The following is a 27,141-nucleotide window of genomic DNA, read 5'->3' as shown; positions in this document are numbered from 1 at the left end:
TTTTGGTGTGCCACAGTTGGCATCTAAGCCTGATGGGGGTGTAATGGGAAGCTGGAGACACTCCATCAAGGGCTGTTTCAAGAGTCTGGTAGAGGTGGGAAACAGCAGAGTCAGGAGAGGTAAATGTAGAAGTTAGTGAGAGCTGTTGTTGCAGGGAGGTGGAAAGTTGTGGAACATTAATTGCATTAGTATTTCTGCGGGTTAGAGTAGGCTTGCATGATTTCAGTGTCAGTGAGCTTGGGGTAATGGAGGAGAGTGAGAGGGTAATGAGATTGTGATCAGAGAGAGGGAAGGGAGTGTTAGTAAAATCAGAGACTGAGCACAGCCTGGTGAAACAAGGTCAAGGCAGTGGCCTTCCTCATGAGTAGAGGAGTCAGACCACTGGGAGAGGCCGAGAGAGGATGAGCTATATATGATGTACGACAAGCTGGATATGAAACATAGCGAGAAGTATATGACGTATGACGAGCTGGATATGACGTATGACGAGCTGGATATGACGTATGACGAGCTGGATATGACGTATGACGAGCTGGATATAACATATGACGAGCTGGATATAACATATGACGTATGACGAGCTGGATATGACGTATGAGTATCATCTATCTATGTCTAGGATCCGTTTGTGTGTCTCCGAAACACTGGCATCTGCTGGCAGCGAGTGAAACTACATTTTTCTCTCTCACACATGCACAAACACAGAGGCAAGCACAAGGTAGCACACTAGCTTTTGCTTACTAGTAGGTTTATGTGGATACAACTGTACTACGCCTACACAAATGTCATAAAGGAAAACCTTAAGGGGGATATTCAAGCACCGGTGAGCATCTCCCACAATTGGGCCCTATTCAATGCGGTCTTACTCGACAGCATTGAGCAGGGGATCTTGCAGAACGAGCCCGACTTCATAAGCAGTCGGGCTCGTTCTGCCAGGAATTGCCGACCTCACGGCCACAGCTCGACTATTCCTGGCCACGCCCCCTTCTCGCCCTACGGCAGGCGGGACATTGAATCCCGCTGGCTTGTTCTCGGTCGAGCTGACCGAGAACGGGACAGGGTCACGGCTGTCGAGCCAGCTTGACAGCCGTGACCCACAGATTGAATACCCCCTAAACCTTGTATAGAGATTACTTCTATCACGCATCCCTCACAGGCCAGTAGGGAGAATGCCATGATAACGCCCCAATCTTCATCTGATTGTTATCCCTGAATCATCCTGCGCAGTAAGTGATCACTGCACATGTGGTTTCTAAACCACGTGCCCCCAGTACATGACAAGAAGAAATGGACCCCCAATAATAGGGTGTCATAACATAGAACGGCTATAACAAAATGAGCCTGGCGTAAGGTGTACTTGAAATCTGGCTAACGCTGACAATGGCCATTCTTTAATCAACGGTAAAACATTAAATAAACACGGATTAAGACAACATATTGATTGGTTATTGTGTGTAAACGTGGAGTAGGCAGCTGGTTTGACACCAGCTCATCTCTGCACAACATACAAGTTCATCATATTGGCACTAGCACTAGATAAGGCCGCAGTTCCGTCCTAACTTCAGACTTTGGCCCGACTCCCTGGCATAACGGAGATGGTAGCCAGATGTGTCTCTCCAGAATCCTCAGCGTCCGGGAGAACGAGCCAATCCTGCTATAAATTCAAGTAATCCAGAGCCCGGTGCATACACATGTCCGTCGTCCACACGATGTCCGTCCTCTCCGCTCTAACCAGCAGCTCTTGCAGCTCTGCCCCAACCCGCACAAGTTTCTCCTGGTCAAACAAGCTGTCCAACAGCGAGGTAGACGAGACCGGCCAGGGCAAGGTGCAACAGTCCAGTGGAAACGGGTAGACCACCAGTTTTAGCTCTGGCATGTGCACACAATTCTGTAGAAGGGTCTTCAGGCCCTGAGAAGATATGGGATTACAGAACAGTCCGAGGTATCGGAGACGGGAGCAGCGGCAGAGAGTGGGAAGGAACGTGGAGAGGGTGGCGTCAGTCAGCTTGCACTCCATAATGTCCAGGTGGAGGAGGGAGGCAGAGACCGTACTGAGGAGCTGCTGGAAGGGCTGCAGGAGGAGTTCCGAGAGGTTGTTCCCACTGAAATCCAGTTTCTTGAGCGTGGAGATGTGGATACTCTGGGAAAGATAGTATAGGTCCACAGGGAGGAGATAACAGAAGGCCAGCTCCAAGCTCTCCAGCGGCGTCTGAAGACTTCTGCAAGGGCAAGGAAGAAAACAGATTTTATCATAGGTCAGGCAGCGTTACCCCAAGATGATCCGAGGCATCATTATCCCAAAGCAGCCGCCAACTCTCCAAGAAGTTCTGTTCTCCCCATTTAATGCAAGTGACAGTCTCAATAAAATACCAAACCCCAATCATCCACTTCTCCACATAATAACCAGAATGAGCCTTCCCACAGTCACCAACTTCCTCATAATCTTCAGTCATTAATAATAACCCCACCAATAAACCAACAATGATTAATAACCCTCCCTCATTACGCTCCTGTCCTTACATTAACCCAGTCCTACTATAACCAATCCCGCACCTCACCGCATCACTCACACAGAACTTCCATGCACCAGAGACCAATCAGCAATCCCTCACCTCACTCCACACAGAACTTCCATGCACCACAGAAGCCAATCAGCAATCCCTCACCTCACTCCACACAGAACTTCCATGTACCACAGAGGCCAATCAGCAATCCCTCACCTCACTCCACACAGAACCTCCATGCACCAGAGGCCAATCAGCAATCCCTCACCTCACTCCACACAGAACCTCCATGCACCACAGAGACCAATCAGCAATCCCTCACCTCACTCCACACAGAACCTCCATGTACCACAGAGGCCAATCAGCAATCCCTCACCTCACTCCACACAGAACCTCCATGCACCACAGAGACCAATCAGCAATCCCTCACCTCACTCCACACAGAACTTCGATACACCACAGAGACCAATCCGCAATCCCTCACCTCACTCCACACAGAACCTCCATGTACCACAGAGGCCAATCAGCAATCCCTCACCTCACTCCACACAGAACCTCCATGCACCAGAGGCCAATCAGCAATCCCTCACCTCACTCCACACAGAACCTCCATGTACCACAGAGGCCAATCAGCAATCCCTCACCTCACTCCACACAGAACCTCCATGCACCACAGAGACCAATCAGCAATCCCTCAAATCACTCCACACAGAACTTCCATGTACCACAGAGACCAATCAGCAATCCCTCAAATCACTCCACACAGAACTTCCATGCACCACAGAGACCAATCAGCAATCCCTCACCTCACTCCACACAGAACCTCCATGCACCACAGAGACCAATCAGCAATCCCTCACCTCACTCCACACAGAACCTCCATGCACCACAGAGACCAATCAGCAATCCCTCACCTCACTCCACACAGAACCTCCATGCACCACAGAGACCAATCAGCAATCCCTCACCTCACTCCACACAGAACCTCCATGCACCACAGAAGCCAATCAGCAATCCCTCACCTCACTCCACACAGAACTTCCATGCACCACAGAGACCAATCCGCAATCCCTCACCTCACTCCACACAGAACTTCCATGCACCACAGAGGCCAATTAGCAATCCCTCACCTCACTCCACACAGAACCTCCATGTACCACAGAGGCCAATCAGCAATTCCTCACCTCACTCCACACAGAACCTCCATGCACCACAGAAGCCAATCAGCAATCCCTCACCTCACTCCACACAGAACTTCTATGCACCACAGAGACCAATCCGCAATCCCTCACCTCACTCCACACAGAACCTCCATGTACCACAGAGGCCAATCAGCAATCCCTCACCTCACTCCACACAGAACTTCGATACACCACAGAGACCAATCAGCAATCCCTCAACTCACTCCACACAGAACCTCCATGTACCACAGAGACCAATCAGCAATCCCTCACCTCACTCCACACAGAACCTCCATGCACCACAGAGACCAATCAGCAATCCCTCAACTCACTCCACACAGAACCTCCATGTACCACAGAGACCAATCAGCAATCCCTCACCTCACTCCACACAGAACCTCCATGTACCACAGAGGCCAATCAGCAATCCCTCACCTCACTCCACACAGAACCTCCATGTACCACAGAGACCAATCAGCAATCCCTCACCTCACTCCACACAGAACCTCCATGCACCACAGAGACCAATCAACAATCCCTCACCTCACTCCACACAGAACCTCCATGCACCACAGAGGCCAATCAGCAATCCCTCACCTCACTCCACACAGAACCTCCATGCATCACAGAGGCCAATCAGCAATCCCTCACCACACACCACACAGAACCTCCATGCACCACAGAAGCCAATCAGCAATCCCTCACCTCACTCCACAGAGAACTTCCATGCACCACAGAAGCCAATCAGCAATCCCTCACCTCACTCCACACAGAACCTCCATGCACCACAGAGACCAATCAGCAATCCCTCACCTCACTCTACACAGAACTTCCATGCACCACAGAGACCAATCAGCAATCCCTCACCTCACTCCACACAGAACTCCCATGCACCACAGAAGCCAATCAGCAATCCCTCACCTCACTCCACACAGAACCTCCATGCACCACAGAAGCCAATCAGCAATCCCTCACCTCACTCCACACAGAACTCCCATGCACCACAGAAGCCAATCAACAATCCCTCACCTCACTCCACACAGAACTTCCATGCACCACAGACCAATCAGCAATCCCTCACCTCACACAGAACCTCCATGCACCACAGAAGCCAATCAGCAATCCCTCACCTCACTCCACACAGAACTTCCATGCACCACAGAAGCCAATCAGCAATCCCTCACCTCACTCCACACAGAACTTCCATGCACCACAGAGACCAATCAGCAATCCCTCACCTCACTCCACACAGAACTTCCATGCACCACAGAAGCCAATCAGCAATCCCTCACCTAACTCCACACAGAACTTCCATGCACCACAGAGACCAATCAGCAATCCCTCACCACACTCCACACAGAACCTCCATGCACCACAGAAACCAATCAGCAATCCCTCACCTCACTCCACACAGAACTCCCATGCACCACAGAAGCCAATCAGCAATCCCTCACCTCACTCCACACAGAACTTCCATGCACCACAGACCAATCAGCAATCCCTCACCTCACACAGAACCTCCATGCACCACAGAAGCCAATCAGCAATCCCTTACCTCACTCCACACAGAACTTCCATGCACCACAGAGACCAATCAGCAATCCCTCACCTCACTCCACACAGAACCTCCATGCATCACAGAGGCCAATCAGCAATCCCTCACCACACTCCACACAGAACCTCCATGCACCACAGAAGCCAATCAGCAATCCCTCACCTCACTCCACACAGAACTTCCATGTACCACAGAGACCAATCAGCAATCCCTCACCTCACTCCACACAGAACCTCCATGCACCACAGAGACCAATCAGCAATCCCTCACCTCACTCCACACAGAACCTCCATGTACCACAGAGGCCAATCAGCAATCCCTCACCTCACTCCACACAGAACTTCGATACACCACAGAGACCAATCAGCAATCCCTCACCTCACTCCACACAGAACCTCCATGCACCACAGAGACCAATCAGCAATCCCTCACCTCACTCCACACAGAACCTCCATGTACCACAGAGGCCAATCAGCAATCCCTCACCTCACTCCTTACAGAACTTCCATGCACCACAGAAGCCAATCAGCAATCCCTCACCTCGCTCCACACAGAACTTCCATGCACCACAGAGACCAATCAGGCTTCATCCATGATCAGTTATCCTCTAAATAAGGCTACATTTGGTGCCTCAGAATGCCAGGCTGGCGGTGATAGCACAGAAATAATTACAGCGCTTTCCGTTGCGGATTATACTGTCCGCCCCCCCCATCCCCAAATGGCAGATCTCCCACTCAGGCACTACGGTGACCCACCACAGGGTTCGTCAAACGCAAATATAAAAAGCTGTGCCCTTATCGAAGAAAGTTTTACAATAAGCACACAATGGGGTTGATTCGACAACGATTGGACAGGGCCAAATTTGGCCCTGTTCCGATGGCTGGGGGTCTACGCAGACCCCGGCACGAACACCTTTTGTGAGTTCACACATGCCGGACCAATCATTGCAGGGAGAGAGGGCCGAGGGTGGAAACGGCACTGGACGATGGGAACGCAGGCAGGCAGATGCCGGCTGGGATGGGACGTAAGCGCCCGTCCAGTCTTTGGCAGACACTTTTATATTTTACAAAGGCAGGAGCAATCGTTCGATGATTGACGATTGTCGAAAGATTTCTCCGAAGGACACAGGAAACAGCGTTTCAGCGCTCCGTAAGCAGCGAACTTCAACAAGAATTAGGCCACATATACCAATGTGACTTTTTACATTAAATAGCATTTCATTTGCTTTTCAGATGCTCAAGCAGCTTCTGATGAGTAAAATAATATGTGGGATGTGGATATTCGGCTGTAATAGCATAAGAAATGGAACGTTACAGTGTTTTCGTGGAAAACCGTAATGTAGCATTTGTACGAAGATAAAACGCTTGGTACTTGTTTCCTAGCACGGCCACAACGATTTCTATCGTGGTGGTCGTGTCGGAAAAAATCGTGTCGGTCGCGTCAGGTGCATACCAAAACGCACACGACGCGATGTACCCGATTTCTCCATAGGCTTCAATGTTAAAATAATTTAACATTGAAGCCTATGGAGAAATCGGGTCCATCGTGTCCATAGGGTTCAATGTTAAATTATTTTAACATTGAAACTGAGTCCATTTAACATAGGAAAAAATGGGAAAAGGGCCAATATGGGCCATTTCTCATTGGGTATGGCCCCGGCATGTGTGTAAAAAATAATGGCCCCCCATTGTGGCCGCCACCCCCACGATTGACGCCAACCCGAAGCGTGGCGAGCACAGCGAGCCCGCGAGGGGCGGCGGTGCGCGTCCTCCGACCTTTTCATTCCCCTACTATCCACGTCGGCGTGGAGTTGAGAACAGATTAGTGTGGCGAGCGCAGCGAGCCACCGAGCCCGAAGCGTGGCGAGTGCAGCGAGGGATGTCCCTCGCCGGCTTGACAGGTATCCGCGTCCGCTCGCCACGCTTCGCCACGCTTCGGGCTCGGTGGCTCGCTACACTAATCTATTCTCAACTCCACGCCGACGTGGATAGTAGGGGAATGAAAAGGTCGGAGGACGCGCACCGCCGCCGCTCGCCACGCTTCGGGTTCGTGTCAATCGTGGGGGTGGCGGCCACAATGGGGGGCCATTATTTTTTACACACATGACGGGGCCATACCCAATGAGAAATGGCCCATATTGGGCCTTTTCCCATTTTTTCCTATGTTAAATGGACTCAATTTCAATGTTAAAATATTTTAACATTGAATCCTATGGAGAAATCGGGGGCATCGCGTCGGGCGCGCATAGGCTTCAATGTTAAAATATTTTAACATTGAAGCCTATGGGGAAATCATGGGCATCGCGTCGGTCGCGTCGTGTGCCTTCTTAAGGCACACGCCCGACGCAATGTACCCGAGTTGTGCTTTTTTCAAAGGAAATCGCGGGCATCGTGTGCCTTAAAGTTAAGGCACATGATGCCCGCGATTGTGGCCGTGCTAGGAAACAAGTACCAAACGCTTTACCAGAAAAAGTCATATACGAGAGACCCAGTGCCACAGAGTCGCGCGACATGTATCGCATGCGGGGTAGAAGGGTCTGTAGTCTGGAACACCTGCTTGGCACATTCAATCTATTACTGAACTCCATAGCATATACTGGGTTGTCTCGTCTGGGGTACCCCTATGATGTATGTCAGGAAAAAGTATTCAGTTATAAGATTACTTGTTCAGTTATAGGATTATATCTAGGGCACCCATAGACTTGTGCTTTGTATGGTATGCTGCTGAAGGGTAATGCGATACAAAAGGGGTGTGGTATGAGAGCCCGACAGTCATTAGCCGACGTCGGGATCCTGACTGCCCGGATTCAGAGCGTGGGGGGGAGCGCAACAAAGCTGCGGGCACAGAGGCTCACTAAGCTCGCCACCTAATCTATTCTTCCTCTGTGGGGGTCGTGGACCCCCACAAGGAAGAATAGCCGGTAGCCGTCGGGACCCCAAGTGTCAGGGTTTTAACAGTCAGGAGTCCCGACTGTCTGTCAGTCATCCGGCACGTATAAAAAAGTGCATTTCTATGCTTGAGGGGGAATTAGGTGACCAAAATAAAATACAAAGTTTGGAATTTTGCAGCCACCAAAATGCCAGATGGACTCCACCCAAACCCACACATCCAGCAACTCTACAGAATAATGACATCCAGACATCTTACCCCAGCAGCTGCCGCAGGCGGCCAGAGAGCCGGGAAGAGCCCAGATTCAGCTCCTTCAGAGAGGACAGCTCACCGATCTGAGACGCAAAGTTCTGCATGGCCACCTCCATGTCCGGCGAGAGGCGCCGGACGTCTACGTTGCTGTACGGTAACTTCAGGCTCTGCAGGCTGGTGAACTTGGTCATGTATAGGAGCAGGACGTTCAGGCCAGTGAGACCCAAGTTATTGAACCTCAGGTCTATCTGTCGGACGCCTGCAGGATTCAAGAGTTCCAGTAACCCTACAGTGCTTCGTAGAGACAGCTCTTCCGCTCGGAGATCCCTGCACTGCAAACGCAAAGGGCTGTGCACACTGACCAGCAGCGCCTCCCGCAGGACACCGTAGGATGTGCTGTTGACAAAGAGGTCTACTCGCACCTGGACGTAGACAGAGTCCTGAGCCGGAAGAAGAGCGCGAGCTGCGTCGCCGTGTCCCTTCCTCCGCTTTGATACTTGCGATGTTTCATCATGGCAGCGCTTGTAGCTGTCAATGCAGGCCTTAGCCAGCGTCACCGTGCGCGACCACAGGCTCATAGTGTCCGGTCCCTGCTCCAGGCCATCATCGTGCGTCCCAGTCATGTCCAGGAGCCGCAGTCTCTGCTTCCTGTAGGTAAAGCAGAAGGAACAGTAGATTGCCATATTGTCAGACTGAAATGATACTTTTGCACACCAATAGGCTCTTCCTATTTAGGTCACATGATTCAGAGCCAGCGCATACTCCCCATACCATCATGTGACCATATAACATAAACAAGCTCACACCGCCAATCCTGTCTCACTTCCTGGAAACATGTGTTGAATAGTATAGTTACCCAGCAGGACTCCGCCCCTTTTCCTTGGCCAGCGCCTCGGTCAGACAGCCCATGACACCCAGTATCACGGCCTGCACACACAGCTTGCTGGGACTCTCCCGTAGCTGGCCTGGGGTGCTGTCTCTGTCGCCTTGCAGCAGTCTCTGGAAGTTCAGTACAGAGAATGGCCATCGCTGTACCAGGTCCTGGAGCACCAGGGTCTTCTTGCCCAGGAATGCCGACTTGAACAGCACTGGGTACAGCTCTTCAGGGATAAAGTCTAAGGCCTTCCGGATGGAGGCGTGATCGGACACAACCTTCTGGGCGCAGATGAATACCAGGGTCTGCATGGCGCAGTCTGTCAGCCGAGCCTCGAGATCATCACCTGAGAACACAAGAATATGGTATAACTGAAGGTGGTGGCTCCAGTTGGTACAAGCACCCATACCCATGTGGGATCTACCCACCAACACTGGAGGAGAGGCAGCAATTTACCGGCACGGGCCAATGCTTGCACACACGTAGGGGTGATGTGTGTTATCTGCCAGTACCATCATCATGCCAGCATCTATGCTTTTTATGGCACACACTGCCATAGCAGGCCAGCTGTTACAATGAACACAGCAAAATACTGTCTATATATACCCCTTTCACACTTGCAAAAATATCCAGCGTTTTGCACATGAACGCTCATCAACCCGGGATTTAGCTCAGTGTGAAAGGGTCTTGTCACCGCATCCCGTGTTCAGCATTCCGGGATCAACACGGGATGCTGTGAGTGTGAACGGGTATTCTAGGTCAGCGTGACCCAGATCCTGTTCACTGCCGTGAAAATGTGCCGCTGGGAGGTGCTGACATCTCCCAGCGCCGCCCCGGCCAAGCCTCACAGGGGGAGGCACTGTGATGAGGCACAGGTAGGTCGGGTACAGATTGGGCACAATGGGAGGCACAGGTAGGTTGGGTACAGATTGGGCACAATGGGAGGCACAGGTAGATTGGATACAGGTAGGCGAGGCGCAGACAGATGCGGCACGGGGGGGGGGGGGGGGGGGGGGGGGGTAATTGGGCCCCGGGGCTCCCCCTGGCGGCTGCACTCACTCGCTGTGCGGTCGCATCTCCCTCCGCTCGCCCCGGTGAGATCCCAGCTCGGCGCCGTATACAGATCTAGTAAACACCGGAGCCGGAAGGACGCACAGCTAGAAACTAGCTCGCTGATTGGCTCAGCCAGCATGACGTCACATGAGCATCCGCGGCGCCATCTTTGTTGTGGCAGGGCTGTGCCCTTGCAATGTTGCTCTCAGTCTCCACACATACTGTATTATATCATACTGGCCGACTTCTCCCATTTGCCGGAGACCGGGGAGAGGGCAGCTAATTACAGTAACTAGGGGGCGTGGGAGCTCGTAAATGTAATCTGGATAGCTCCGCCCATGGCCCCGCCCCATTTACGGCACAAAACCGGGGCGGGACCATGGGCGGGGCTATCCAAATTACATTTTGAGAGAGAGTACCGTAGCACTATCTTTAAGGGAAGGAACCCTATTAAAGAAACCAGCAGGAGGGAAGCCACAGCAAGGGATGGCCATCCTTGCCTTTGCCATCGATGGTTGCCATCGATGGCAAAAGTGCAACTGACCATCGATGGTGTATAAGTATGCAATGGATGACCATCGATGGCCATCCATTTGCTTTGAAAGATTGGCCTCTGGGCCAATCAAAATACAGGGGCGGGGCTTCACGGGTGTCGGGGCGGAGCTATGCTCCGTGTCCCGGCCCCTAGATGAAAAAATAAAATCGAAACTATTCTGTTAAGCCTGACATCGATGGTGGGAAACTATCTGGTTTTCCCCCATCGATGTCAAAACTATTTGACATCGGCCATAAACCATCAATGTTTTATCATCATCGATGGTCGACGGCCATCCCTACACGAAGCCGCTAGCCGACACTGCAGCTTACCAGCTCATCTGTGGCACTGCCTTCTGCCGCCCCTGCACCCATGGCCGCCCCATGCTGCGCTGCGGCTGTGGCCACTGCCAACAAAACCCCGGCCGGCAGACGGACAGCCGCGAAGTCATCCCCGGCACTTAATGACTTGCGTATGCGCCGTCACTTTTTTTGCCAGGCAGGCTAAGAAGCCAGGAGGATTCAACACATTTCCGGGAGACCGGGAGGAAGGATCAAAAGCGGGATAATACTCCCGCTAAATGCGGGCGGGTCGACAACCCTATCACACAGCCCAGCACAGGGACCTCACTTGGGGCCTGAGATGGGGAATGTGCAGCAGCCCTCCCCTGGCCATTTTGGATGTGGGCAAAGTGCCCAGACAGTCCAGGGGGGAGCGCGGCCAGCCCGTATTTACAGAGTTTTGGGCCGGCCCACCGGGAAATGGCCCGGTTTCCCGGTGGCCCAATCCGCCCCTGTTCAGCGTGTAGCGGGGAGCAGGCATTCGCGGTTTGGGATCGTTTGGTCTACAGCAAGTTGGGTAACATGCATTAGATCGACACCGTTGGGTTGAAATGGGGAAAGGTCGACATAGGTCAAGGTCAACATGGTTCTAGGTTGACATGGGTCTAGGTCAACATGATTTTAGGTCGACAGGTCAATAGGTCGACAAAAGCATTGGGTTGACAGTGTCTAGATCGACAGTCAAAAGGTCGACATGGGGTTTTTCACTGTTTTTTTATCCGAATTCGACAGTCAACATGGACACAGTTTCCAGTGCACCACATCCCCTTGCATCGCACGCTGCACTCGCAATGCTTCGGGCACACTATTTTATTTTCCCACCACGCTCTAGTGGATGGTAGGGTATGAAATACCGCCTGTCGGCACATGTCGGCTCAAAAAACTGTGAAAAACCCCATGTCGACCTTTTGACTGTCAACCCAGACACTGTCGACCTAAACCCCTGTGGACCTAGACCCATGTGGACCTTGACCAATGTTGACCTAGAACCATGTCGACCTAACGATGTCAACCCAATGTTTGTCGACCAACTTGCTGTAGACCCAATGACCGTATCCCGGCATTCGCACGCCAACCAGAATGAGGGCATGGTCCGCATCAGGGGCCTGGCATTTATAGCAATTAGAATCTAAGGAATCACCAATAATATGCTTCAGTTTAGGTGCATAGTAAGCCAATGCGCATCTCCATATATCACGATGAATACAAAGGTTTGCTGGGCAATTTTCACACCTACTTTGACAAATTTACTTGGCACTCAAAGGGTTAATGTATCACCACAGTCAATTATATACAACATGACTCGTTATCCTTCTCAATGATATAATCTTCGGGATGAGTCTCTGAATAACGTCATCATCATAGATTTACCAGGTGTGGTGTCAGACATGATGCTGGCCTGTTTGTTATCTGTCCAGATGGGTAGTGGCAGCATAGAGCAGTTATATGTCAGCGATGGTAACTGTCATCCCTTCTGCCTCAATCGGGAAATGAGAGTGTGGTGCCACTTGTGTGTGACACTGGGAGGAAGAGAGAAGGGCACTTCTGCTTTCCATTAGTGTGGACCAGGGCTATTTTTCTGCAGGCTCCAGCAGGAACTGTGGCCCTTATTCTAGTTCACTCTTTGTGACAAAATATTTCTTAGATGGACAAAACCATGTCACTGCAGGAGAAGCCCAAAGAGGAGACTGAGACCCGAATAGGACACTGTCAGCAGCACTTTGGGGGGCGGGGCCTGATGTAGATGTCATCAAGCCCCGCCCCCACTAAGGCAAATCCCGCAATTTGCGGGTCTTTGATGAGGAGCAGATGCAATGCTGCCTGCATGCCTGGTTTACCGTTATCCAGAATGCTAAATATTCCAGAGATTGGCCCCCGCAGGTACGCCTATTGTAGTCTATGGACGCAATGCACAAGGCATTTACCTTGGTTGATTCTACCGGACCCTGCCCGGCTGGTACCGGGCCCTCTGCCCCCCCCCCCCCCCTTGCAGCGCAGGTCCGCCCACACTGCCTGCGAATGGATGTTTAACATAAGCGTCTGCAGGCTCTGGGATACCACCCCAATCATTTGATGGTCGGCGACTACTGAATGATGCGGAAGGTGCACTCAGATCTAAGTGACTATGAAGGCACTTAGATATAGGGGCACGTTAGGTAGGAAGTGGGCGGGCAGCTGACATCTGGTGATGTCCAATAATATAACTGTAAAATACACAATCTCTGTGCGCCTGAATAACCACTTCCTGGTCACCACGAAAGGTCCACAACTAGGAAATAGTGTTACTACGGTAGGTCAGTGACAGAAAGTGTAAAGGTCAGTATGTAGGGTATATATGGTAGATCAGTGACAGAGGTCAGTATGTAGGGTATATACGGTAGATCAGTGACAGAGGTCAGCATATAGGGTATATACGGTAGGTCAGTGACAGAGAGGCCCCCGTACAGTGTAAAGGTCAGTATGTAGGGTATATACGGTAGGTCAGTGACAGAGAGGCCCCCGACAGTGTAAAGGTCAGTATGTAGGGTATATATGGTAGGTCAGTGACAGAGAGGCCCCCGACAGTGTAAAGGTCAGTATGTAGGGTATATACGGTAGATCAGTGACAGAGGTCAGCATATAGGGTATATACGGTAGGTCAGTGACAGAGAGGCCCCCGTACAGTGTAAAGGTCAGTATGTAGGGTATATACGGTAGGTCAGTGACAGAGAGGCCCCCGACAGTGTAAAGGTCAGTATGTAGGGTATATATGGTAGGTCAGTGACAGAGAGGCCCCCGACAGTGTAAAGGTCAGTATGTAGGGTATATATACGGTAGGTCAGTGACAGAGAGGCCCCCATACAGTGTAAAGGTCAGTATGTAGGGTATATACGGTAGGTCAGTGACAGAGAGGCCCCCGTACAGTGTAAAGGTCAGTATGTAGGGTATATACGGTAGATCAGTGACAGAGGTCAGTATGTAGGGAATATACGGTAGGTCAGTGACAGAGAGGCCCCCCGTACAGTGTAAAGGTCAGTATGTAGGGTATATACGGTAGGTCAGTGGCAGAGAGGCCCCCGACAGTGTAAAGGTCAGTATGTAGGGTATATATGGTAGGTCAGTGACAGAGAGGCCCCCGTACAGTGTAAAGGTCAGTATGTAGGGTATATACGGTAGGTCAGTGACAGAGGTCAGTATGTAGGGAATATACGGTAGGTCAGTGACAGAGAGGCCCCCCGTACAGTGTAAAGGTCAGTATGTAGGGTATATACGGTAGGTCAGTGACAGAGAGGCCCCCGACAGTGTAAGGGTCAGTATGTAGGGTATATACGGTAGGTCAGTGACAGAGAGGCCCCCCGTACAGTGTAAAGGTCAGTATGTAGGGTATATACGGTAGGTCAGTGACAGAGGTCAGTATGTAGGGTATATACGGTAGGTCAGTGACAGAGAGGCCCCTGACAGTGTAAAGGTCAGTATGTAGGGTATATATGGTAGGTCAGTGACAGAGAGGCCCCGTACAGTGTAAAGGTCAGTATGTAGGGTATATACGGTAGATCAGTGACAGAGAGGCCCCCGTACAGTGTAAAGGTCAGTATGTAGGGTATATACGGTAGATCAGTGACAGAGGTCAGTATGTAGGGTATATACGGTAGGTCAGTGACAGAGGTCAGTATGTAGGGTATATACGGTAGGTCAGTGACAGAGAGGCCCCCGTACAGTGTAAAGGTCAGTATGTAGGGTATATACGGTAGGTCAGTGACAGAGGTCAGTATGTAGGGTATATACGGTAGGTCAGTGACAGAGGTCAGTATGTAGGGTATATACGGTAGGTCAGTGACAGAGAGGCCCCCGACAGTGTAAAGGTCAGTATGTAGGGTATATACGGTAGGTCAGTGACAGAGAGGCCCCCCGTACAGTGTAAAGGTCAGTATGTAGGGTATATATGGTAGGTCAGTGACAGAGGTCAGTATGTAGGGTATATACGGTAGGTCAGTGACAGAGAGGCCCCCGACAGTGTAAAGGTCAGTATGTAGGGTATATATGGTATATCAGTGACAGAGAGGCCTTCCGTGCAGTGTAATGGTCAGTATGTAGGGTGTATATGGTAGGTCAGTGACAGAGAGGCCCCCGTACAGTGTAAAGGTCAGTATGTAGGGTATATACGGTAGGTCAGTGACCCGTACAGTGTAAAGGCCAGTATGTAGGGTATATACGGTAGATCAGTGACAGAGAGGCCCCCGTACAGTGTAAAGGTCAGTATGTAGGGTATATACGGTAGGTAAATGACAGAGAGGCCCCGTACAGTGTAAAGGTCAGTATGTAGGGTATATATGGTAGGTCAGTGACAGAGAGGCCCCGTACAGTGTAAAGGTCAGTATGTAGGGCAGTGGTTCCCAAACTGTGTGCCGTGGCTCCCTGGGGTGCCTCGGGACACATGCAGGGGTGCCCTGGGTTGGTGGTCCAGGACCAATTCAAATTATTAATGGTTAATTATTTATGAGCAAAACTGGTGCTGGAGGCTGCCAATCATAAAATGTGTACAAACAGAAGCAAATCCTGCCCTTTACCACATAACTGACCCTAAGAATCACATATAAACTCAATCTAATTATTTATTTGGGGGCCTAGGGGTGCCGTAAAATAAAATTCTGATACTCTAGGGTGCCGTGAATCAAAAAAGATTGGGAACCTCTGATGTAGGGTATATACGGTAGATCAGTGACAGAGGTCAGCATATAGGGTATATACGGTAGGTCAGTGACAGAGGTCAGCATATAGGGTATATACGGTAGGTCAGTGACAGAGAGGCCCCGTACAGTGTTAAGGTCAGTATGTAGGGTGTATATAAGTGACAGAGGTTAGCATATAGGGTATATACGGTAGGTCAGTGACAGAGAGGCCCCCGTACAGTGTTAAGGTCAGTATGTAGGGTATATACGGTAGGTCAGTGACAGAGAGGCCCCCGTACAGTGTTAAGGTCAGTATGTAGGATGTATATAAGTGACAGAGGTTAGCATATAGGGTATATACGGTAGGTCAGTGACAGAGAGGCCCCCGTACAGTGTTAAGGTCAGTATGTAGGATGTATATAAGTGACAGAGGTTAGCATATAGGGTATATATGGTAGGTAAGTGACAGAGGTTAGTATATAGGGTATATATGGCAGGTCAGTGACAGAGGTCCGTATATAGGGTATATATATATGGTAGGTAAGTGACAGAGGTTGGTATATATGGTAGATCAGTGACAGAGGTCAGTATGTAGGGTATATACGGTAGGTCAGTGACAGAGGTCAGTATGTAGGGTATATACGGTAGATCAGTGACAGAGGTCAGCATATAGGGTATATATGGTAGGTCAGTGACAGAGAGGCCCCCCTACAGTGTAAAGGTCAGTATGTAGGGTATATATGGTAGGTCAGTGACAGAGGTGAGTATGTAGGGTATATACGGTAGGTCAGTGACAGAGAGGCCCCCCGTGCAGTGTAAAGGTCAGTAAGTAGGGTATATACGGTAGGTCAGTGACAGAGAGGCCCCCGTACAGTGTAAAGGTCAGTATGTAGGGTATATACGGTAGGTCAGTGACAGAGAGGCCCCCGTACAGTGTAAAGGTCAGTATATAGGGTATATACGGTAGATCAGTGACAGAGGTCAGTATGTAGGGTATATACGGTAGGTCAGTGACAGAGAGGCCCCCGTACAGTGTAAAGGTCAGTATGTAGGGTATATACGGTAGGTCAGTGACAGAGAGGCCCCCGTACAGTGTAAAGGTCAGTATGTAGGGTATATACGGTAGATCAGTGACAGAGGTCAGTATGTAGGGTATATACGGTAGGTCAGTGACAGAGAGGCCCCCGTACAGTGTAAAGGTCAGTATGTAGGGTATATACGGTAGGTCAGTGACAGAGAGGCCCCCGTACAGTGTAAAGGTCAGTATGTAGGGTATATACGGTAGATCAGTGACAGAGGTCAGTATGTAGGGTATATACGGTAGGTCAGTGACAGAGAGGCCCCTGACAGTGTAAAGGTCAGTATGTAGGGTATATATGGTAGGTCAGTGACAGAGAGGCCCCGTACAGTGTAAAGGTCAGTATGTAGGGTATATATGGTAGGTCAGTGACAGAGAGGCCCCCGTACAGTGTAAAGGTCAGTATGTAGGGTATATACGGTAGGTCAGTGACAGAGAGGCCCCGTACAGTGTAAAGGTCAGTATGTAGGGTATATACGGTAGGTCAGTGACAGAGAGGCCCCCGTACAGTGTAAAGGTCAGTATGTAGGGTATATACGGTAGATCAGTGACAGAGGTCAGTATGTAGGGTATATACGGTAGGTCAGTGACAGAGAGGCCCCCGCACAGTGTAAAGGACAGTATGTAGGATATGTATGGCAGGTCAGTGACAGAGGTCAGTGTATAGTATATATGGTAGGTCAGTATATAAGATATATATATATGGTAGGTAAGTGACAGAGGTTAGTATATAGGATATATATATATGGTAGGTAAGTGACAGAGGTTAGTATATAGCATGGGTCCTCAAACTGCGGCCCTCCAGATGTTGTGAAACTACAAATCCCAGCATGCCTAGCCACAGTTTTGCTATAAGGGAGTGTTAAAACTGTGGCAAGGCATGCTGGGATTTGTAGTTTTACAACATCTGGAGGGCCGCAGTTTGAGGACCCATGGTATATAGGATACATATATATATATATGGTAGGTAAGTGACAGAGGTTAGTATACCCCCGCGACCCATTGCCGGGAGCTGCATACTGTCCCCCACCCTCCTCCAGTTTTAGGGATGCCCATCGACCATCAATGATTTCAAATAATCGATGGTTTATGGACGATGTTGAATACTTTTGCCATCGATGTGGGAGGACCAGATGGTTTCCCTACATCGATGGCAAAAGGAGAACCGATCAAGTTTCAAATTTTTTTAAGGTGCCGGGACACGGAGCATAGCTCCGCCCCCCACACCCAGAAGTCCCACCACCAAGTTCTGATTGACCCACGACCTATTCAGTCAGATATAATGGATGACCATCGAAAGCTACAACAATCGATGGTTATCCAAGTAATCTGTTACTACTATCGATGGCAGGGTGCAAAATCGCCATCAATGCCAACCATCGATGGCATCTGCACCAATGCCCATCCCTACTCTTCAACAGCCAAAAACCTTTACTACCCCACATGCCCACATACCTCTATCACTGCTCTGCCTCCTGTTCTCCTGCCCCATAACTTCCGCCAGTGGGGACCCGCTCACCCTGTGTTGCCCACATTCCCCTATCATGCTTTACCACCCAGCCTCCTGCTCTCATGCACCCTAACTCCCACCCAGTAGGAGGAGACACTGACTCAGGGGCACCGTCCTGTACTCCTGTGCTGCCACGCTGGACCGTCACCCACTGGCAGAAGCTGCACAGTGTCCCCCACCCTCCTCTTTAGTCCCCCGTATGCCCACACACCCCTATCACTACCCAGCTTCCTGCTTTCCTGAACCGTAACTTCCACCACTGGGGAGTCGCTGACGATGTGTTGCCCATATACCCCTATCATGCCTTATAGCCCAGCCTCCTGCTCTCATGCACCCTAACTCCCACCCAGTTGGAAGAGACACTGACTCAGGGCCACCGTCCTTTACTCCTGTGCTGCCACGCTGGACCCTCACCCACTGGCAGAAGCTGCACTGTGTCTCCCACCCTCCTCTTTAGTCCCCCTTATGCCCACACACCCCTATCACTACCCAGCCTCCTGTTTTCCTGTGTCGTGACCTCCACCAGTGGGGAGCCGCTGACTCAAAAACACCGTACTATACTATTGCACACACCTCAACAACACGCAAGCACCCCCCCCACACCCACAAATGTCACTGTACCATCCACACTATCAATGTACATCTTACTCTGTAACCGCTTTTTAATTAACCCCTTACCGCCGCAGCCTGTTTTTGCCTTCCTGACAGAGCCTTTTTTTTCAAATCTGAACATGTATCACTTTATGTGGGGATAACTTTTTTTTGCTTTTACTTATCCCAGTGATTTTGAGATTGTTTTCTCGTGACACATTGTACTTCAAGTTAGTGGTAAATTTTGGTCGATACAGTCTGTGTTTTTTTGTGAAAAATACCAAAATGTCGTAAAAAAATTGAAAATTTAGAAATTTGCAAAATGCTTGTGAGACAAATAATCATACCACTCAAAATAGTTAATAACTAACATAGACCATATGTATACTTTATGTTTCCATCATTATTTCAACCTCCTTTTAATTTTTTTGGACACTAGGAGGCTTAAAATATGAATAGCAAATTCTCAAATTTTCAAGAAAATTTCACGGTACTCTTTACCTAGAACGGCGCCCGCGATCAGAATCGCGGGCGTCGGGGGTAAAAAATCGCGGGCATCGCGGGCATCGCGGGTAAATCGCGGGTACATCAAAATCGTGTACCCGCGATCACCGCGATTTTCCCATAGGGAACAATGTTAAAAAGCCTAATTGATCGCGATTTTAATGTTAAATGCCTCAATGCCCGCGATTTTCCCATAGGAATCAATGTTAAATGGGCTACAGAGCCCAAATAGACCCAATTAACCCTTAAATGTCACCCCAATTTTTTTACGCCACCCCACGATCCACGGCAACCCGAAGCGTGGCGAGCGCAGCGAGCCCGCGAGGGGCGGCGGTACGCGTCCTCCGACCTTTTCATGCCCTACTATCCACGTCGGCGTGGAGTTGAGAATAGAATAGTGTGGCGAGCGCAGCGAGCCACCGAGCCCGAAGCGTGGCGAGCGCAGCGAGCCCCGCGAGGGGACGCGGATACCTTCACAGGTAAACGCGTCCCTTCGCGGGCTTCACAGGTGTCGGCGTCGCCACGGACACCTGTGAAGTCCGCGAGGGGACGCGTATAGCTGCGCTCGCCACGCTTCGGGCTCGGTGGCTCGCTGCGCTCGCCACACTATTCTATTCTCAACTCCACGCCGACGTGGATAGTAGGGCATGAAAAGGTCGGAGGACGCGTACCGCCGCCCCTCGCGGGCTCGCTGCGCTCGCCACGCTTCGGGTTGGCGTGGATCGTGGGGTGGCGTAAAAAAATTGGGGTGACATTTAAGGGTTAATTGAGCCTATTTGGGCTCTGTAGCCCATTTAACATTGATTCCTATGGTAAAATCGCGGGCATTGAGGCATTGAATGCAAAATCGCGATCAATCTGACTTTTTAACATTGTTCCCTATGGGAAAATCGCGGTGATCGCGGGCATCGCGCCGCGGCCGTTTATGTACTGCCCGCGATCCCGCGATCACCCCGATGGGCGCCGTTCTAGGTAAAGAGTACCAATTTCACACACTGATTTTTTTAGGGACCAGTTCAGTTCTGATGTGACTTTGAGGGACTTGTATGTGAGACACCCCCATAAATGATGCCATTTCAAAAACTGCACCCCTCACAGTATTCAAAACAGCATTTTGGAAGTTTGTTAACCCTTTAGGTGTTTCACAGGAATTAAAACAAAGTGTAGGTGAAATTTCAAAATTTCATTTTTTTTGCTGATTTTCAATTTTAATACATTTTTCTAAGGAACACAGTAGATTTTACTAGAGAAATGTGACTAAAATTGATTCCCCCAATTCTTTTGTTTTCATAAATATCCTATATGTCGCCCTAGTGTGCACGTTGACCAAACCACAGGCTTCATAATAGAAGGAGCACCTACTTGATTTTGGAGCCTCCTTTTTATGAGATTATTTTTTAGGCACCATGTAGGTTTCTAGGCACCATAAGATGCTAAAAGTTAGGAACCCCCCCACAAGTGACCCCATTTTGCAAACTACACCCCTCAGGGAATTCATCTAGGGATATAGTGTACATTTCAAACCCCCAGGGGTTTCACCAATTTTGGTACAACTGGGCTGTGAAAATGAAAAATTACATTTTTTTACACAAAAATGCAGTTCTGGCTCAAAATTTTTCATTTTCACAAGGAATGAAGGAGACAAAGCACCCCAAAATCTGTGCCCCAATTTCTCCCGAGTACGGCAATGCCTCACATGTGACCAAAAAATACCATTTGGGTGCATGGCAGGACTCAGAAGGGAAGGAGTGATATTTGGATTTTGCAGCACAGATTCTGGTGGAATGTTGGTGGGTGCTATGTCGCATTAGCAAGACCCCCGAAGCACCAATACAGTGGAACCCCCCCACAAGTGACCCCATTTTGCAAACTACACCCCTCAAGGAATTCATCTAGGGGTATAGTGTACATTTCAAACCCCCAGGGGTTTCACCAATTGTGGTACAACTGGGCTGTGCAAATGAAAAATTTAATTTTTTACCCAAAAATGCAGTTCTGGCTCTAAATTTTTCATTTTCACAAGGAATGAAGGAGACAAAGCACCCCAAAATCTGTGCCCCAATTTCTCCCGAGTACGGCAATGCCTCATATGTGCCCAAAAAATACCATTTGGGTGTATGGCAGGACTCAGAAGGGAAGGAGTGATATTTGGATTTTGCAGCACAGATTCTGGTGGAATGAATGGTGGGTGCTATGTGGCATTAGCAAGACCCCCGAAGCACCAATACAGTGGAACCCCCCCACAAGTGACCCCATTTTGCAAACTACACCCCTCAGGGAATTCATCTAGGGGTATAGTGTACATTTCAAACCCCCAGGGGTTTCACCAATTTTGATACAACTGGGCAGTGAAAATGAAAAATTACATTTTTTTACACAAAAATGCAGTTCTGGCTCAAAATTTTTCATTTTCAGAAGGTATGAAGGAGAAAAAGCACCCCAAAATCTGTGCCCCAATTTCTCCCGAGTATGGCAATGCCTCATATGTGACCAAAAAATACCAGTTGGGTGCATGGCAGGACTCAGAAGGGAAGGAGTGATTTTTGGATTTTGCAGCTCAGATTCTGGTGGAATGTTGGTGGGTGCTATGTGGCATTAGCAAGACCCCCGAAGCACGGTGAAATGATGAACCTAATAATCCATAGATGTGTGGTATATTTTAAAACACTCCTTTATACATAGGCCGGGTTTGTCGGGGCAAGTTTCACAGTGGAAAATAGTTTCCTTTCTTATTCCCTTTTTATAGCAAACTTTGCACCTTTTTTGTGTCCTGCCCTTTTTTCCAGTGGAGGGGATTTCGTTAGGAAAATGCTGCCCTGATACAATACGGGGGCCAGTACTAGAAGTATTGGGGCCCTCTGCCTGCTGGTTCCCAAATATTAGGCCCTTTATGACTTCCTCTTGAAAGTGCATATATGTCCCCCTCTGGCTGGTAGAACGGAATAGCACGTAAGCGTTATACAGTGCCATCTGGATGATATACACGGCCAGCTTCTTGTACCAGATTTTTGTTTTCCGCAGGGGACTGTACGGCTTCAGTACCTGATCTGAAAGATCCACTCCGCCCATGTACCTATTGTAATCTAGGATACAATTAGGTTTTGAGGTGTGGGTACTGGTACCTCGTACAGGGACGGAGGTGGTACTGTCTCCGTGAATTGTTGTCAGTATAAGGACATCCCTCTTGTCCTTATATTTGACCAACAACATATTTTCGGTGGATTGTGCCCTGCTTTCACCCTTTCTCAGTAATTGGGCAACGTGCGTTTTTGGGAGGCCTCTTTGGTTCTTGCGCACAGTACCGCAAGCTGCTGTACCTCTTGAACCAAGGGCCTTAAACAGGGGGATGCTGGTGTAAAAGTTATCCACATAGAGGTGATAACCCTTATCCAGGAAGGGGTCAGGGGCTGGCTGGCAACTTTTAGCCTGGGGGGCAAGTCAAGAGCACTGGCCCATAAGTAGCGCATAAGTGGCCCATAAGTAGCGCATTGTTAAATGCAGGTTTTTAATTAAAAAAAATATGTATTAATTTTTTAATTAATTAATGTTTTGTATGTATCAGCCCGGCTTTGTAAGAGAATGGCCACTGAGAGGGGTTCGGGACATGGCACACTGAAAATTTGCCTGGCTTCCCACCATCCCACTCCGCCCCTGCCACAGGCTGCTCACCTGTATAAAAAATAGAAGAGGACACCACTGGCTGTTCTCCTGCATAAATAACGATCTGGACACCACAGGCTGCTCTCCTGCATAAATAAATAACAGGACACCACAGGCTGCTCTCCTGCATATATAAAGAACAGGACACCACAGGCTGCTCTCCTGCATAAATAAATAAATAACAGGACACCACAGGCTGCTCTCCTGCATATATAAAGAACAGGACACCACAGGCTGCTCTCCTGCATAAATAAATAACAGGACACCACAGGCTGCTCTCCTGCATAAATAAATAACAGGACACCACAGGCTGCTCTCCTGCATATATAAAGAACAGGACACCACAGGCTGCTCTCCTGCATAAATAAATAACAGGACACCACAGGCTACTCTCCTGCATATATAAAGAACAGGACACCACAGGCTGCTCTCCTGCATATATAAAGAACAGGACACCACAGGCTGCTCTCCTGCATAAATAAATACCAGGACACCACAGTCTGCTCTCCTGCATAAATAAAGAACAAGACACCACAGGCTGCACCCCTGCGTAAAAGACAGGACACCACAGGCTGCACACCTGCGTAAAAGACAGGACACCACAGGCTGCACCCCTGCGTAAAAGACAGGACACCACAGGCTGCTCCCCCTGTATAATAATAATGCCATGATGCCACAGGCTGCTCCCCCTGTATAATAATTTGTGTCATGGCATTACTATTATTATATTATACAGAGGGAGCAGCCTGTGGTGTCATGGCATTATTATTATACAGAGGGAGCAGCCTGTGGTGTCATGCCATTATTATTATACAGAGGGAGCAGCCTGTGGGGTCATGGCATAATGCCATGACCCCACAGGCTGCTCCCCCTGTACAATAATAATTATGACACCACAGGTTCCTCCCGCTGTATAATATAAAAGTAATGCCATGACACCACATGCTGCTCCCCCTGTATAATAATAATGCAATGATACCACAGGCTGCTCCCACTGTATACTGTAATATAACAATAGTAATCATGCCATGACACAAATTATTATACAGGGGGAGCAGCCTGTGGTGCCATGGCATTACTTTTATATTATACAGGGGGAGCAGTCTGTGGTGTCATGCCATTATTATTATTATACAGAGGGAGCAGCCTGTGGTGTCATGGCATAATGCCATGACACCACAGGCTGCTCCCCCTGTATAATATAAAAGTAATGCCATGACACCACAGGCTGCTCCCGCTGTATAATAATAATGCAAAGACACCACAGGCTGCTCCCGCTGTATAATATAACAATTGTAATGCCATGACACAAATTATTATACAGGGGGATCAGCCTGTGGTGTCATTGCATTATTATTATACAGAGGGAGCAGCCTGTGGTGTCATGGCATTACTTTTATATTATACAGGGGGAGCAGCCTGTGGTGTCATGGCATTATTATTATGCAGAGGGAGCAGCCTGTGGTGTCATGGCATAATGCCATGACACCACAGGCTGCTCCCCCTGTACAATAATAATTATGACACCACAGGTTGCTCCCCCTGTATAATATAAAAGTAATGCCATGACACCACAGGCTGCTCCCCCTGTATAATATAAAAGTAATGCCATGACACCACAGGCTGCTCCCGCTGTATAATAATAATGCAATGACACCACAGGCTGCTCCCGCTGTATAATAATAATGCAATGACACCACAGGCTGCTCCCACTGTATAATATAATAATAGTAATGCCATGACACAAATTATTATACAGGGGGGATCAGCCTGTGGTGTCATTGCATTATTATTATACAGAGGGAGCAGCCTGTGGTGTCATGGCATTACTTTAATATTATACAGGGGGAGCAGCCTGTGGTGTCATGGTATTATTATTATGCAGAGGGAGCAGCCTGTGGTGTCATGGCTTAATGCCATGACACCACAGGCTGCTCCCCCTGTACAATAATAATGACACCACAGGCTGCTCCCCCAGTATAATATAAAAGTAATGCCATGACACCACAGGCTGCTCCCCCTGTTTAATAATTTGTGTCATGGCATTACTATTATTAATAGTAATGCCATGACACGAATTATTATACAGGTGGAGCAGCCTGTGGTGTCATGGCATTATTATTAATATACATGACACAGCACAACAGATATGTAGTTTTTTATGTTAACTTACTACTGTGTCACTCTGTTAAATTTCAGTTCCCATCTCTGCGTCTCTGCGGCGGCGGCGGCCTCCTGAAGTGTCCCCCACGCCATGAGTAGTTCAGCAGCGTGCGGCCCCAGCCTTCCTCCAGTCCAGTCTAGAGTGCAGATGCAGAGCAGACGCGTGGGTGGGAGGCGTCAACGCCATGACGTCCCCACCGCACCCAGCGTCTGCCGACTGCCACTGCCGCCCGCCGGGGACAAGAGGGAACAGGCTGCCGGCCGGAGCCCTCCTCCACGTAGCCGTGGAGGCCGGCGGCCATGTTCCTGTGGCCACAGTCCGCTGACATCATATAGAAAACCACAGGAACATGGCCGCCGGCAAAAAAAAAAAAAAAAAAAAGCAAAGCGGCCGCGGACACGGCCGCGGCAGCGCGGCCCGCAGCACAGCAGCCAGAGCGGCCTGGGGGGCAGATGGCACCCTGCCCAGCCCGCCCCTGGAAGGGGTGCACTAAATCCCAGACAATCTTTCCACTAACACCTACGAGGGAGGGGGGGCATTCTGGCGGTTCAATTCTTGTGTCCTTCCCTTCATATACCCTAAACCTGTGGGTGTACCCTGAGGTACTTTCGCACAGCTTATACATTTTTATGCCATACCTTGCCCTCTTATTGGGAAGGTACTGGCGGAATTTAACCCTTCCTTTAAAATGTATCAGTGACTCGTCTACACAAATGAATTTTTCGGGGATGTACATCTCAGCAAATTTGGCGCTGAAATGATCAATGACCGGCCTGACTTTGAATAGCCGGTCAAAGGTTGGATCATCTCTGGGTGGGCACTGTGCATTATCGTTGTAATGCAAAAATTTAAGGATCGTCTCAAAACGAGTCCGGGTCATGGCCATACGATGAAGTGGGGTGCTGTACAGAACATCTGTACTCCAATATTGTCTAATTTCTGGCTTTTTAACTATGCCCATATGTAACACCAGACCCCAAAACGTCATCATCTCTACTGCATCTACAGGGGTCCACCTAGCAAATGATGACGTGGGGTTTTGGGCAATAAACTGCCCGGCATATAAATTACTCTGGTCCACCATTAAATTTATAAAATCATCAGAGAAAAAGACTTTGAAAAAGTCAATTTCTTTGAGGCCTGTAGTATCAAATTGGATTCCTGGGTTGGCCAAAAACTCAGGAACCTGGGGCTCAAAATTGTCTGGTGGTGGGGTCCATACGAGATCAATCATTGGGGGGGGGGGGGGTCTCAGCTGCTCTACGGGGGCGTCTTTGAGGGGGTCCCTCATCACTAGAGGAGGAAGAGGAGCTTAAGACGAATGGTAATTCATCGCTTTCTTCACTGGCTGTGTCAGTGTCAGAGGCAATAAGGGCATATGCCTCCTCCGCTGAAAACAGTCTTTGCGATGATTGGGACATTTTTATTATTTTTGTGTTTGTGTAAGTGTAGTGTTTCAACACGTGTATAGTGTAGGGGGGGGTACAAACTTTATTTCAACATGGGGGGTATGTAGTGTGTATGTAGTGCTTTAACACGTGTAAGTTAAAAGAAAAAAAAAAAGCTCCTGCGCCAAAAATTTGAGCACAGATGTTGGTCAGTAACGTCCGTCACTGATCAGCGCTCAGCGGCCACAGGACACCTACAAAATCACCGTGGGTGTAAAAAAAAATAAAAAATAGACCCCACAGCACCCTCCAAAAAAAAAAAAAAAACTGCTGATGAGTCAAAGGCAACAGGAATTTGATCCAAAAAAAAAAAATTAGATCAACCCTGTGCCAAAAATGCTGATCAGTGATGT

General features: G+C 49.3%; 1 protein-coding gene across 1 annotated transcript; it reads right to left on the bottom strand.

Annotated features, from left to right (window-relative positions):
• Positions 1-1,354: 1,354 nt before the first annotated feature.
• LRRC14 (leucine rich repeat containing 14) lies at positions 1,355-10,433 on the bottom strand. Its single transcript, XM_083144984.1, has 4 exons — positions 10,315-10,433; positions 9,238-9,601; positions 8,388-9,029; positions 1,355-2,219 (listed from the first exon to the last, which is right to left on the bottom strand). The coding sequence occupies exons 2-4, from the start codon at positions 9,564-9,566 to the stop codon at positions 1,655-1,657; spliced, it is 1,536 nt and encodes a 511-aa protein (XP_083001110.1). The 5' UTR covers positions 9,567-9,601; positions 10,315-10,433; the 3' UTR covers positions 1,355-1,654.
• Positions 10,434-27,141: the final 16,708 nt, after the last annotated feature.

The sequence above is a fragment of the Crinia signifera genome, chromosome 5 (assembly GCF_055691185.1).
Source record: "Crinia signifera chromosome 5, ASM5569118v1, whole genome shotgun sequence".
Classification (NCBI taxonomy): Eukaryota; Metazoa; Chordata; class Amphibia; order Anura; family Myobatrachidae; genus Crinia; species Crinia signifera.
Note: the sequence above shows the minus strand (reverse complement) of the source record. Positions and strands in the feature narration are given on the sequence as shown.